The 14,406-nt window shown below is 42.9% G+C and overlaps 1 protein-coding gene across 1 annotated transcript in view; it reads left to right on the forward strand.

The window, feature by feature from the left end:
• Pskh1 (protein serine kinase H1) overlaps positions 1-14,406 on the forward strand; it is a 29,284-nt gene that overhangs the window by 464 nt on the left and 14,414 nt on the right. The window contains exon 2 of the mRNA XM_032887707.1: positions 10,532-11,558. Coding sequence (XP_032743598.1) covers positions 10,602-11,558 — 957 coding nt within the window. The 5' untranslated portion in view covers positions 10,532-10,601. The remainder of the gene's footprint in view (positions 1-10,531; positions 11,559-14,406) is intronic.

Here is a 14,406-nt window from a genome sequence, read left to right on the forward strand (position 1 = left end):
AGAAAGGGCCATGGAGTCCAGCTGGGTCGCTTGCAAGCAAGGCAAACCTGCCATACTTACAAGGAGAGCCTCGCTCAGTCCTCTGACGCTGCTACATGGATAATTCCCACCAGAAAATCACTAGCTAAAATTGCCTCCTTTAGTCACTGTAGGGAGAAACTAAACCTTGTAGCCTGCAGCATTCAGAGCTCTTCATAATCGGATGTGGCCTACCTAGCCCTACAGTGAACACCTGGGCACTTGTGTATTGTTGAGGCATGTGAGCCTCCTGTTAGGTTTCATACCCTCAAGCTTCAGATAGCTGCTTTCTTGGTTTGTGGGACTTTCTTCATTTCCATTCTCATTCATCAGTATAGGAAATTTACCCGTGTCCTTTTAAATCTACCATCGGTGTCTTTCCTTGGAAAACTCCCCTGCGTTCACACAGCATTAGTGTTTAGAAAGCTACTTGGACACTGACTTTTTGAATGGATACAGATTAAGTCACGGCAAACAGTGACATCAAGTAATTTTTCAAGATGCAAATTCAAGAGTTTGAGCTTGTGGTGGCCTGTACTTCTGATCAATAAAGGCCAGTTTAGGCTACGTAGTATTTTTTTTTTTTTTTTTTTTTTTGTTCTTTTTTTGAGCTGGGGACCGAACCCAGGGGCCTTGAGCTTCCTAGGCAAGCGCTCTACCACTGAGCCAAATCCCCAACCCGCTACGTAGTATGTTTAGGACAAACCTGGACTATATGGGACCCTGTCTCAAAAACAAAATTCCCCAAAGCCCTAGTATGGTGATGCATGCCTGTGATCACCTATGCTTGTGATCACTACACTCCTGAGACAGAAGCAGAAGGATGCCCAAAAGTTGAATGATAAATATCTCATTATAGTCAGTTTCAGAGGCTGTCTTGGGGGAAAAAGTTTTCACGATTTCTTTTTTGCTGTTTTCGTTGATGGAAATAGAACTCAGGGCCTGAATCCTTTTCACTTAGCTACATAGTCAGCTTAGTTTGATTTCAGAAGTTGTATGGTAGCTTAAATGCTATAACCCCAGCATTTGAAAAACAGAAGGAACAGAATTACCATGGTTTTGAGACCATTCCAGACTGCATATCAAGTCAACCAGGACTACAGACTGAGACCCTGTCTCATGAAGCAAAACAAAAATAAGAAACAAGATTTGTGCTTTTAAAGTTGTTTTGGAGTCTCTTTCCTCCTGTTCGGTGATTGAACCTGGGCAAAACCAGCTGAGCTATATTCCCTTTTCAGAAAAGTTTGATAAATGATTAAGTCAGGGCATGGTTGTGCACCTATAATTCCAGCATTTAAGAGAATGAGACAGGGGTTGGGATTTGGCTCAGTGGTAGAGCGCTTTGCCTAGCAAGCTTAAGGTCCTGAGTTCAGGTCCCCAGCTCCAAAAAACAAAACAAAAAACAAAACAAAAAACCAAAAAAAAAAAAAAAAAAAAAAGAGAATGAGACAGAAGGATTGCTCTAAATTTGAGGTCAGTCCTGCTTCTATAGTGAGTTCACCCGTCAGTCCTGCCAGGGCTACAGAGTGAGACCCTGTCTTGAAAATAAGAAAGCAAAAGCTACTGATATTACTGTACTTCTTGGATGAAGATTTGTGTTATGCCCATACCTTGGAAAGGGTTTGACAGATTTAAATATATGCCAAATATATACTATTGAGGTACACCCCTAGCCACAGAAAACGTCCCTGTCTGTCTGTCTGTCTGTCTGTCTCTGTCTCTCTCTGTGTGTGCATGCATAGATAAGTAGGTAGGTCAGAAAGTTTGTGAGAGTTGGTTCTCTTTTTGGGTCTAGATAGAATCAGTTTGTCAGTCTTGGCAGCAGGTGCTTTTACCCACTGAGCTCCTTAGCCAGCCACATCGTGGTTGATGTTTGGTTTTTGTTTTGTTCTTTCCTAGTACTAAGGATTGGACCTAATCAAGAACTAACTACCACTGAGGTAGAACTCCAGCCATCGTTTTCACTTTTGATTTTGAGATAGGGTTTTACTATGTTGCCCAAGCTTGTCTTAACTCACTCTTGGGATTTTCCTCCCTTGCTTCCTGAGTAGCTTGGGCTCTGGGCTTTTCCCATCAGTCACAGCTAGAAATGTCATCATTTCCCCCTTTTTGTGTGGTTCTGGCTGTCCTAGAACTCATTCTATAGACCAGGCTGATCTTGAACTCACAAAGATTATCTGTCTCTGTCTCTTGGGTGCTGGGATCAAAGGCCCACACCAATACTGCCTGGCAAAATGTCTCTTAAAGTTGTTCTTCATATTGAGCTGTGTGTAGGATGATGCTCGTGTTTTGTTTTTCAAGATCAATTGTAGAGAGTGTTTCACTCTCTGAAAACACTATTTCTCATCAGATAGATGCAGCTGACCACTCCTAAAGGGCTTTGGGGTACTAATTTACTAGAGGATGGGTTAGCTGCATAGGCAAGTTTTCTAAGTCTTATTGTATTCCTGTGCTGAAGTTGAATAAATGAACCAGAGAAAGTGCAGCCTTCAGGAAACTTGCTTGCCTCTGACATTGTGGTATAGTTTCACATCTTATATTTTCTTGTTATTTGGAACAGAATGCCTTTGAAGAGCTGAGTGTCTGTGGAATCTGAAATAGATGTTGAAGTCTTGTGTCAGTCACAATGAGTGAAAATTGGGCTTGGTCTTTCATTTGGCTTTGTTAGTATGAGCATGTTCTATGAGCAACTCTGACCCTCCTCAGTGCTTAACCAGCTGTGTGGTGATGTGACTGTGCTGTAAGCATTGACACTATTGACACTTAAACTTTAGGATAGCTGAGAGCAGCTGTCTTTATTGGCCTAGAGCATTATACGATACTGTTATTCTCTGTGCACATCTTGGTATATGGAGAGAATTTGAGAAGTAAGGCCCTAGAAAGAGGTAAGGAATTCTGAGAACAGAGCTGGAAAGAGGCTTTGCCAAACACGATTTGCTTCCAAAAAAATCTTAGTATCATATTGGCTAGGTCATCACTGAACTAATTCTTGACACAATCTTTCATTGTCAGCATATTAGATGTTAAGGTAGAAATATGCGTGATGTTTTCCTTTGCTGTAAGAAAATTGCCTGACAGACTTTTTCAGACTCAAAATTTGAAATGGCCTTTCAGGGCATCATAAATGTGATGACTCAGCAGGGCTTAGTGACACACACCTTTAATCCTAGAACTTGGGAGGCAGAGGCAGGTGGATCTCTGTGAGTTCAAGGCCAGTCTGTTCTACAGAGTGAAATCCAAGACAGCCACAGCCAGAACTGTCTAGTAAATACCTGTCTTGAAAAAACAATTAATGGATCAAAGGATTTATGTGGCACTGTCCAGGCTGCAAATTCTTTGAGAGCAAAAACTATGTCTTCTTTTTATTACTGTCCTAATAGAGTTTTTCCAAGATGGGAAATCAGTAAACATTTGTGGGCTAGAAAGAAGAACTCAGGAAAAATGACTAGATCTGTATTTCTGAGGGTGGGATTAATAAAAATGTAACAATTGCCAGGCAATGGTTGCACGTACATTCCTTTATCCCAGTACTTGAGAGAAAAAGGTAAGCAAATCTCTTGAGTTCAGTCAAGGCCAGCCTGGTCTACAGAATGAATTCCAGGACAGCCAAGGCTACACAGAGAAACCCTGCTTCAAAAACAAAACAAAGCAAAAAGTTGTTTTCTAACCTCTAAATGCATGATATGACACAGTGCATGTACCTGTACATATCATACACAACAACGACGACAACAACAACAACAATAATAATAATAATAATGTTTTTGAGACAATAATTCTGACTGGCCTGGAACTTGCTACATTACCTGCTTCTGCCTCCAAAGTGCTGGGAATAAAGGTTGTGTGTGTGTGTGTATGTGTGAGTGTGTGTGTGTATGTGTATGTGTGAGTGTGTGTGTATGTGTATGTGTGAGTGTGTGTGTGTGTGTGTATGTGTGAGTGTGTGTGTGTGTTGTATGTATGTGTGTGTGTGTGTTGTATGTATGTATGTGTGTGTGTTGTGTGTGTGTGTATGTATGTTCAAGATGGGTTTGTTTCTCTGTGTAGTCCTGACTGTCTTGAACTATAGAGCCTGAACCAGGCTAGACTCAAAAGTCAGAGATCTACCACCTCTACCTCCCTAGTTCTGAGATTAAAGGTGTGCACCACCACCCCCTGGTTAAGAAATAAATTTTAAGGGGCTGGAGAGATGGCTCAGTGGTTAAGAGCACCGACTGCTCTTCCCGAGGTCCTGAGTTTAATTCCCAGCAACCACATGGTGGCTCACAACCATCTGTAAAGGGATCTGATGCCCTCTAGTGTCTGAAGACAGCTACAGTGTACTCATATATATAACAAATAAATAAAATATTTAAAAAAAAAAAAAAAAAGAAAGAAATTTTAAAACAACCACCACCAAAATGGGACCAAGATAATAACTCAGTGTTGAGCCACCTTCCTTAAATGTGAAGCCTTTTGATCTAATCTCTTGTAAAACAAGAAAAAAAAAATCATAGCTAAAACAGGAGAAGAGCTGGAGATACAGCTCAGTTGGTGGATAGAACGTTTGCCTAGCTTTCAGGAAGCCTTGGGTTCAGTCCCTAGTACCACAGAGGACTGGGCATAGAGATGCAGGCCTGTGGTCTCAGAATGTTGGAGTAGAGACGGGAGGATCAAGAGCTCAAAGTCATCTTACCTAGCAAGTTCAAGGTCAGCATGGGTTGTATGAGACCCTCTCATAAAAGAATCAATGAATAAAATCTCTCATTTGGTATAATAGATGCATATACTTAGGTTTATTCTACAAAACATCACAGGTATCAGTCCTGATGTGTAGTATCAGTATTGATTTACATGGTTTTGCTCTCCTTTCTGTGGTACTGAGGGCTGGCACAGATTAGGCAAGTTCTCACCACTGAACTATATCTGTAAGTTGTAATATACCTTTCTACTGCATCATTGAAGAGAATTCTGTTGTATGAATTATTTGAATTAATTTTTACGCCCTATTTTGTCTTTGTTTTGTTTCATTTTCTGAGATAGGATCTCAATATGTAGCTCTGGCTGGTTTGGAAGTAATATTCTCATTGCTGACTATGTGGGTTGTTTCTAAGTTTTCCTTTAAAAAACTTTTTTTCTCTTACATTTTTTTTCTTACATTTTTTTCTCTTACAAAGTTTATTTACTTTGTGTTGGGGTGTGTATAAGGTCAGGGGACAACTTGTAGGAGTATGTTATGTTGGCTTCTTATCCCATGTAGGTTCTGGTGAGTGAACTCAGAGTGGCATGTTTGGCAGCAAGCACTCTAACCTGATGAGCCATCTCACTGGTGCATTCTTCCTCTCCTCTGTGAGGCAGTCGTGTATGTCTCTGGGTGGCTTCACGATTGCAGCAGTACCTCCTTCCTCAGTCTCTCAAGGGCTGGGATTACAGGCCTATACTACTGGTCCAAGCTACTTAGAACATCTTTTACTTACAGTTTTTTGTTTGTTAGTTTCTCTGTGAGGCCTTGACTGTCCCGAAACTAACTCTATAGACTAAGCTGGCCTCAAACACACAGAGATCTGCTTGCCTCTGCCTCTTGAGTGCTAGAGTTAAAGCTAATTATGTATTCTAAATTATTTGTTTCATGTGTGTGTGTTTATATGTGTGCACATGTTTGTGTGTGTGCATGTGTGTGCATATAGTTGGTGCATACACACATGTGTGCACCTACAAGTAGATGGAGACCAAAGGTAAATGTCCAAAATATTTTGCTTAAGAAATATTTTTAGATTCATTCATTTTATTTTATGTGTTTAATTTGCCTGCATATGTGTCTGTAGAGGTCAAAAGAGGGCATCAGATTTCCTGGAACCAGTTAGGGGTGGTTGTGAGTCACCACGCGTGTGTTGGGAATGAACAAGTTCTCTTTGAGAGCAAGTGCCCTAAATCTCCGAGTCACCTCTCTAACCCCTGCCTCATTCCCGTACACAGGATCTCACTGAGCCTGAACCAGGTGGTAACAATTGCAGGCTGTGAGCTCCAGGAACCCTCTCACATCCCCTGTCCGCAGTCCGTTGGCATTACCTTCTGTGTCATAATGCCAGCTTTACACATGGTTGTTGGGGAACAAATTCAGACTCTCATGGTTTTAGGACAAAGCTGTTCCCCATGCTCTAATTTTCCAACTAAAAAAAAATTTTCTTTTGTTGGGCTGGGTTTGAACCCAGAGCCTCACACATGCTAGGTAAGAACTTGGGTAAAAGTTGTATTTCCAGCTCCTTATTTTTCATTATGTTGATGAATGTACTATGACTTTTCTCATAGGGATATCTGTTCTCTTGTGAAAGTAGTTTTGCAGTGTTGTTTCTAGAAATGGAGTTGCTGAGTCAGTTTCCACAGCTATTCCTGTTGAAGAGATTTATCTAAGAGGACAAGAATCTTTGTTTTGTGTGTGCTTGCTCTGTGAAGATGAGAAGTACCATTTAGCCATTACCTACTCCTGAGATCACCGCTTTCCAACACAGCCTCAGGATCTTCTGGTTATTTCTCTCTCTGTGTAGCCCTAGCTGTCTTCAAACTCAGAGATCCATCTGCCTCTGCCTCACGAGTGCTCGGATTAAAGGCATGCATGCACCACTATGCCCAGCTTGGTTCAGGATCTTTAGATTAAGGTTATTTTGCTTTACTGTGGGGGAAAATTGTTGGTGGAGAGGGGCAAATGCCTGTTTTCTACCATTGGGAGAGTCACAAACCAGGCCTCTGTTGCAAGCTCTTTTCTCCTGGCTTCCCCATAAATAGAGTTAGGTCTGGAAGCTTGTGGACAGACTTACTTTGGGGTTCAAGTAACCTTTAAAACCATTGTTGTCAAGGATGTTGAACCGCCATTGTGGCTTCTTTCTAAGTCTTAAAAATACCTCAGAACCTTTCGTTGTTGACTCATAGCAAATAGGAAAACAAGTGTCTACCATGTCTCTTTCATTGTTGACAGGCTGAGTGCTTCCTGAGCTCACTTTGCCAGGTTCCAAGGAGGCCAGGGGAGCTGAGAAACAGGCTTTCATCAAGGGGCTGACAGTAGTGTAATTAAAGGCAGTGGAGAGTAAAGCCGTGCAGCTCATGCTGGGGGCACACACCCGCAATCCCAGCACACAGGAGTTTAGACAGGCAGGATAGCTGTGAATTAGAGGCCAGCCCTGCCTACATAGTGAGTTCAAAGTCAATTAGGGATACATAGCAAGACTTTTGTAGAAAAAGAAGATAAAGCTGTGAGCTGCATAATAGATTATAGTTGGTATTTGGGTTTCTGAACATAGATTGTTGAGAAAAGGGCTCAGCAGAGGTATGTTGACTCAGTACCTAGTGTATGAGGAAACAGTTCAGGCTTTGAGCTGATGAGGGCAAGTTCTGCTAGAACCTCGGAACCTATAAGCCAGCCCCAATTAAATATTGTCCTTATAAGAGTTGCTTTGGTCATGGTTTCTCTTCACAGCAGTAAAACCCTAACTAATACAGCAGATACGATTAAGCTGAGCATATGAAAAGCAGAGACAAGTGAATTTCTATGGACTTGTCTACATAGTAAGTTTTAGGCTACTCAGGGCTACATAGTTTGAGACCCTGTCTCAAAAAAACAAAATAAAACAAAAGCAGATGTGATTGGAATGTGGACCAGTCTTGATCATCTGGAGGATCTTACGTGTGTCCCCTAGCTTTCAGAGCTGATACCTCTTCTCTTCCAGCTTCAATCTGTATTTGGGTTGGTAGAACATTGATAGCAGCCTTCTAATTGGAATAAACATGGTGCCTTACTGCTAACTTTATTTAAAGGGAAAGAAAATTCAGGGCTTTTTCTTTATAAATCTTAGTTTTTCTCATAGAGTGTTTGGCTAGATATAGCTAATCATTGGTAAATCTTGAGTTACTCTCCCTCACCAGGTAGAGGAGACTTCTGAGTGGCCCAGGCTAGATATCCATGCAGTTTGCGTGACCTCTCATCCTCTCATCAGTGGTAGATGTTGCTTAAGGATCAGGAGCCAGAGGCCTGTTCTCTGCCTCAGGAATGCTGGCCTAAGAATGGTGGTCTTCCTGGGTGTCAATACGTTTGTTTTCCTGAAGGAAAAGATGGATCTCAGAATTTTTGGTTTGCAGTTTTAATGTTTGGCCTCTATCAGAAGGAATCCATTTTCTAAATGTCTTTTTTTTTTTTTTTTTTTAATACAATGTTCTGAATTAGGAGGACTGGTCCAGTGACCTGAGTTCAACTCCAGGACCCACATGGTGGCAGGAGACTTGACTCCCGAAAAATTACTGTGACCTGTTGCACACACACACACACACACACACACACACACACACACACAAATAAATACATAAATAAGTAAATAAATGTAATACAAATTTAAGACTACAACATGTAAGTCTATGTGGACCCAATTTTGCAGTTTGGTATACCAAACCCTGAAGATGAATTGTTTCCTTTCATGTAAGGAAAGATAAACTTTATTTTGCTAAGTGCCATATTGGCATACTACATAAAACCTGAACTCTTAGGCTGTGCTCGTCAAAGTCTTCCTTTATACCTGATGGATTTGCTTTGTTTTGTTTTTTCTTTTCTGTATATGTGTGTTTGTGTCCCAGCATACACAGGCTTCTCAGGGATATCAGCCAAGCACAGCATAAAAAGATGCAATAAGATGAAGTAAAATCCTTATATTGGGGCTGGGCAAGGTAACAGGTAGGAGGACAGGGGCCCAAGCGCAGACACCTCCACTTCCTTAGGAGTCTCACAGAAACACAAAGCTAACCACCATAACATGTATGCTGAAGACCAAGTGCAGACCTATGCAGGCTCCATGATTGTGATTGTCACTTCAGTCTCTGTGAGCGTCTATGAGCCCTGCTCAGTTGATTCTGTGGGAATTTTCTGAGTTCTTATGGGTGATGAAGCTGGAAGAGGTTTTTAACACTCTACATCAAAAAGATGACCCAGAATAATGAGGAGTGATGTTAATGTTTAGGAAATATGAGGCTTTAACTAGAAGGGCCCAGGAAGACTGGAGAGTAAATAAAGGCGCCAACAATGGTGTCTGGTGAACATTCTTGCTCTTGTTAGGCTTGGAAGACATGAAACTTGATCCAGTGAAATCAGACCTGAGCTTTTTTCTAGACCCTCCATTGAGATTGAAGTTGCTTTTATTTTGTTTTAAGACAGAGTCTCTGTAAGCCTAAGCTCTCTCAGAATTCACTCTAGCCTTGCCTGGTCTTGAACTTATGATAATCCTCCTGCCTCAACCTCCTAAAATTTGAAATCATAGGTGTGAGTTATTACTATGCCTGGCTTCTGTACGCTAATGTCTTTGTTTCTATTTTTTTAAATTTTTGTTTGTTTGTTTTTCTGGACAAGGTTTCTCTATGTGGCCGTGGCTGTTCTGGAACTCACTCTATAGACCAGGCTGGCCTCAAAGTCAGAAATCCACCTGCCTCTGCCTCCTGAGTGCTGGGATTAAAGGCATGAGCCACCACTGCCTGGCTTTGTTTTTATTTTTATTTTACTTGAAAACTTTATGTGTATGGGCGTGTTGCCTGTGTGTATGTCTGTGCACCATGCGTGTGCCTGGTGCTATGGGAGGCTAGAAGAGGGCATCAGAACCCAGGAACTGCAGTAACAGACAGTTATCTGTGCTAGGAGTCAGACTTGGGTCCTCTGGAAGAGCAGCCAATGCTCTCAAACTGCCGATCCATCTTCCTATCCCCTACTGTAACATCTTGAGAGGTGAAAGGTGTCCCTTTGTGTCAGTTAGTTTTTGTTTGTTTTTTACACAGTCACATTATTTAGTCTTGGATGGCCTATCCACAAGTTGCTATGTGGATCAGAAATGGCCTCAAACTTGCATGATCTTCCTGTCTCTGCCTCCAGAGGGCTAGAATTACAGATATGCACCACCATGTCTGACTTTATTCTTTTTTTTTTTTAATTTATTTATTTAATGTATATACTCATATACATTACTGTCGCTGTCTTCAGACACACCAGAAGAGGGCATCAGATCTCATTACATATGGTTGCGAGCCGCCATGTGGTTGCTAGGAATTGAACTCAGGACCTCTAGAAGAGCAGTCGGTGCTCTTAACCACTGAGCCATCTCTTCAGCCCTGTTTTTATTTTTTAATTGATTCTTTGTAAGTTTCAACATCATGCACCCCATTCCCACTCATCTCCCTGACCCTTATCTGACTTCATTCTTAATTAGACTGCATTTATCAAGAAAACAGTAGGGGGCTGGAGAGATGGCTCAGTGGTTAAGAGCACTGAGTGTTCTGCTCTTCCAGAGGTTCTGAGTTTGATCCCAGCAACCACATCGTGGCTCACAACCATCTGTAATAGCATACCAGGCCCTCTTCTAGTGTGTCTGAAGACAGCTGCAGTGTACTCATATACATGAAATAAATAATTCTTTTTAAAAAAGAAAGAAAACAGGAAAAGGGAAAACGACTTTTGTCCTTCAGGAGTGTCCCTGGCTGTTCTGACTTGCCCTCTTTTCTGTTTGCATAGGTGTAGACGGGGCACTGCCTACAGAGCAGGTCCTGCCAGCCTCGCTGGAGAGGATGCCCCCGTGTCAGTGATGGGCTGTGGGACAAGCAAGGTCCTTCCTGAGCCACCCAAGGATGTCCAGCTGGATCTGGTCAAGAAAGTGGAGCCCTTCAGTGCCACTAAGAATGATGTATACAAGCACTTCATCACAGAGGTGGACAGTGTTGGCCCTCTCAAAGCTGGATTCCCAGCTACCAGTCAATATGCACCACCCTGCCCTGGTGCTCCCACTACTGGCCACACAGAGCCTCCCTCAGAACCACCACGCAGGGCCAGGGTGGCAAAGTACAGGGCCAAATTTGACCCACGTGTGACAGCTAAGTATGATATAAAGGCCCTGATTGGGCGAGGCAGCTTTAGCCGAGTGGTACGTGTGGAGCATCGGGCAACCCGACAGCCATATGCTATCAAAATGATTGAAACCAAGTACCGAGAAGGGCGGGAGGTGTGTGAGTCTGAGCTCCGAGTGCTGCGCCGGGTGCGACACGCCAACATCATCCAGCTGGTAGAAGTGTTTGAGACACAAGAACGGGTATATATGGTAATGGAGCTGGCCACTGGTGGTGAGCTCTTTGACCGGATTATTGCCAAGGGTTCTTTCACTGAGCGGGATGCCACAAGAGTGCTGCAAATGGTACTGGATGGTGTCCGGTATCTGCATGCCCTTGGCATCACACACCGAGACCTCAAGCCTGAGAATCTCCTTTACTATCACCCAGGCACTGACTCCAAGATCATCATCACTGACTTTGGCTTGGCCAGTGCCCGAAAGAAAGGTGATGACTGCCTGATGAAGACCACCTGTGGCACACCTGAGTACATTGCTCCTGAGGTTCTGGTTCGGAAACCCTACACCAATTCCGTGGATATGTGGGCACTGGGTGTCATTGCCTACATCCTGCTCAGTGGCACCATGCCTTTTGAGGATGACAACCGCACCCGGCTATACCGGCAGATCCTCAGGGGCAAATACAGTTATTTGGGGGAGGTGAGTTTGTCTTGCCCTTGTTCCAGGGCAACCCCTCCCCAGAGGGAAGGTATAATCTGAAGCTCCTGGTCAGAAGGCTTTCTCTTGAGTCATGCATGCTCTTAGGGGCCAGGCAGATAGTGTAGAGGTGACAGACTGGCAAAGTGTCTCAGTTTGCATTCTCCTGAATGTTAAACCCTGAGGTGGTGACCTGGGAGCAGAAACCTTATGTGGGAGATTGTTAAGTAGAGGAAGGAGGAGTGACCCATGAAGAGGTAAATCTAATGAATAAGTACATCAAGAGATGGGCTGGCCAGCCTGGGTTACATAGCAAGTGCCAGGCTAGTTAGTGCTTTTCTTAGGGTTTTACTGCTAGGAACAGACACCATGACCAAGGCAAGTCTTATAAAGGACAACATATATTTGGGGCTGGTTTACAGGTTCCGAGGTTCAGTCCAGTATCATCAAGGTGGAAGCATGGCAGCATCCAGTCATGCATGGTGCAGGAGGAGCTCAGAGTTTTGCATCTTCATCTAAAGGCTGTTAGCAGAATACTGACTTCCAGGCAGCTAGGATGAGGGTCTTACCCACACCTGCTCCAACAGGGCCACCCCTTTTAATAGTGCTACTCCCTGGGCTGAGCATATGCAAGCCATCACTGTGCTGTATAGCGAGACCTGTCTCAAACAAAACAAAAAAAGGGGGCTGGGGCAGTGGTTCAACCAGTTGTGTGCTTGCCGTGTAAGCACAGGGTCCTGAGTTTGGTCCCCAGAATTCATGTAAAAGAGTTGGATCTAGTGGCATGTGCTTGTATCCTATCACTGGGGAGGCAGTGACAAGAGAATCCCTCTAGCCAGATTGCCTTGTTCCAGATTCAGTGAGAGACCTCTGTCTCAAAAAATTAGGGTGGGGAATAATAAAGGAAATCACCCTTTGGCTTCATACACACACACGTGTGTGTATACCTGTACTCATATACAAGAACACATGTATACCCATAAACCACACACACACACACACACACACACACACACACACACACACACACACACACACACAAGTGGACTGCCACTGGTACTTAGTCCTACTTTCAAGCTTATGAATGATTATGTGAAATGTGTCATAGAAATGATCACTGAAGAACAAGTGTGTGTTGTGTGTATTTAAGTGTAATTATTATCAACTTTAAGAGTTAAGAATTTCTTTTGGCAGGATGAAAGTTGGAAAGATGACTCAGTGGTTCAGAGTGCATTTTGCTATTGCAAAGAACCTGGTTCAGTCCCCAGCTCCCATGTTGGTTAGCTTACAACCATTTAAGTAACTCGAGCTCCAGGGATCTACCTACATGGGCAATGTCACAGACATGTACATACCTCTACACAAACACACACATATACATAATTAACAAATAAAACATCTTTAGAATTTCTTTTTGGCATTAAATGCCTTGTGTTTCTTGCCTGTCTTGAATGTTAATGAGTGAGGGAGAGAGCCCTCAAGTGGGCAGAGAGATGCAGGCCCTGGCAGTGGGAAGCTGTGACCAGGCCTAATAGCTACTACAAGTGAGCTCAGAGGTGGATGTGGGCTAAGGGCCTTTCGAGTGTCTGTTCCATTGAGTACCACATAAGCTAGGATGAATATGCCCATCCCAGAAACAGTTTCTTACTTCTTCAGTTTTGTTGTACAACAATAAGGGCCCCATATATCCACATTTAAAAAATCTTTTGGTTTTAAGAGAAACTAGATCTAATGTTAAGATGATGTTAAAGTTAATTTACTTTTGTTTTGAGACAGTCTCATGAAGCCCAAACTAACCTCACACTCAATATATAATGAAGACTGGCTTTCAACTTTTTTGTTTTTGTTTTTTTCTTTTTTTCGGAGCTGGGGACCAAACCCAGGGCCTTGCGGTTGCTAGGCAAGCGCTCTACCACTGAGCCAAATCCCCAACCCCTGTTTTTGTTTTTCAAAACAGGGTTTCTCTGTGTAACAGCTCTGGCTGTCCTGGACTTGTTTTGTAGATTAGGCTGGCCTCAAACTCATAGAGATCTGCCTGCCTCTGCCTCCTGAGTGCTGGGATTAAAGGCATACGCCACCATACCTGGCTCTGTCTGTTTTTTTTTCTTTCTTTTTTTTTTTTTTAAAGATTTATTCATTTATTATATATAAGTACACTGCAGCTGTCTTCAGACACACCAGAAGAGGGCATCAGATCTCATTACAGATGGTTGTGAGCCACCATGTGGTTGCTGGGATTTGAACTCAGGACTTCTGGAAGAGCAATCAGTGCTCTTAACCGCTGAGCCATCTCTCCTGTCTGTTTCTTAAATGCTGGCATTCCATGCATGCACCTCCATGCCCAGCTTTAGCTCACATATTTAAATAATGAGGCCAACAAATGCTAACTTGTATGCCAGATTTGACTAGCAAGCCATCAAGTTTGTATATCCAGGCCCATGGATACTTTTTTTTTTTTTTTTTGGAGCTGGGGATCGAACCCAGGGCCTTGTGCTCTACCACTGAGCCAAATCCCCAACCCCCCCTTTTTTTTTTTTTTTAAAGTACACTGTCACTACTCACTTTTATTATATATGAGTACACTGTCACTGTCATCAGACACACCAGAAGAGGGCATTGGATCCCATTACAGATGGTTGTGAGCCACCATGTGGTTGCTGGGATTTGAACTCAGGACCTCTGGAAGAGCAGTCAGTGCTCTTAACCACTGAGCCATCTCTCCAGCCCCCATGGATACTTCTAATGTTTGGAAAACAATGATCAGATATTAGCATTGCTGCTTGCTAAAGGAAGGTGCAAAGAGTGTCACTACTGTTGGTTGTCAGAAGGATACTGACTGGGGAGATGAGGC

The sequence above is a fragment of the Rattus rattus genome, chromosome 17 (genome assembly GCF_011064425.1).
Source record: "Rattus rattus isolate New Zealand chromosome 17, Rrattus_CSIRO_v1, whole genome shotgun sequence".
Classification (NCBI taxonomy): Eukaryota; Metazoa; Chordata; class Mammalia; order Rodentia; family Muridae; genus Rattus; species Rattus rattus.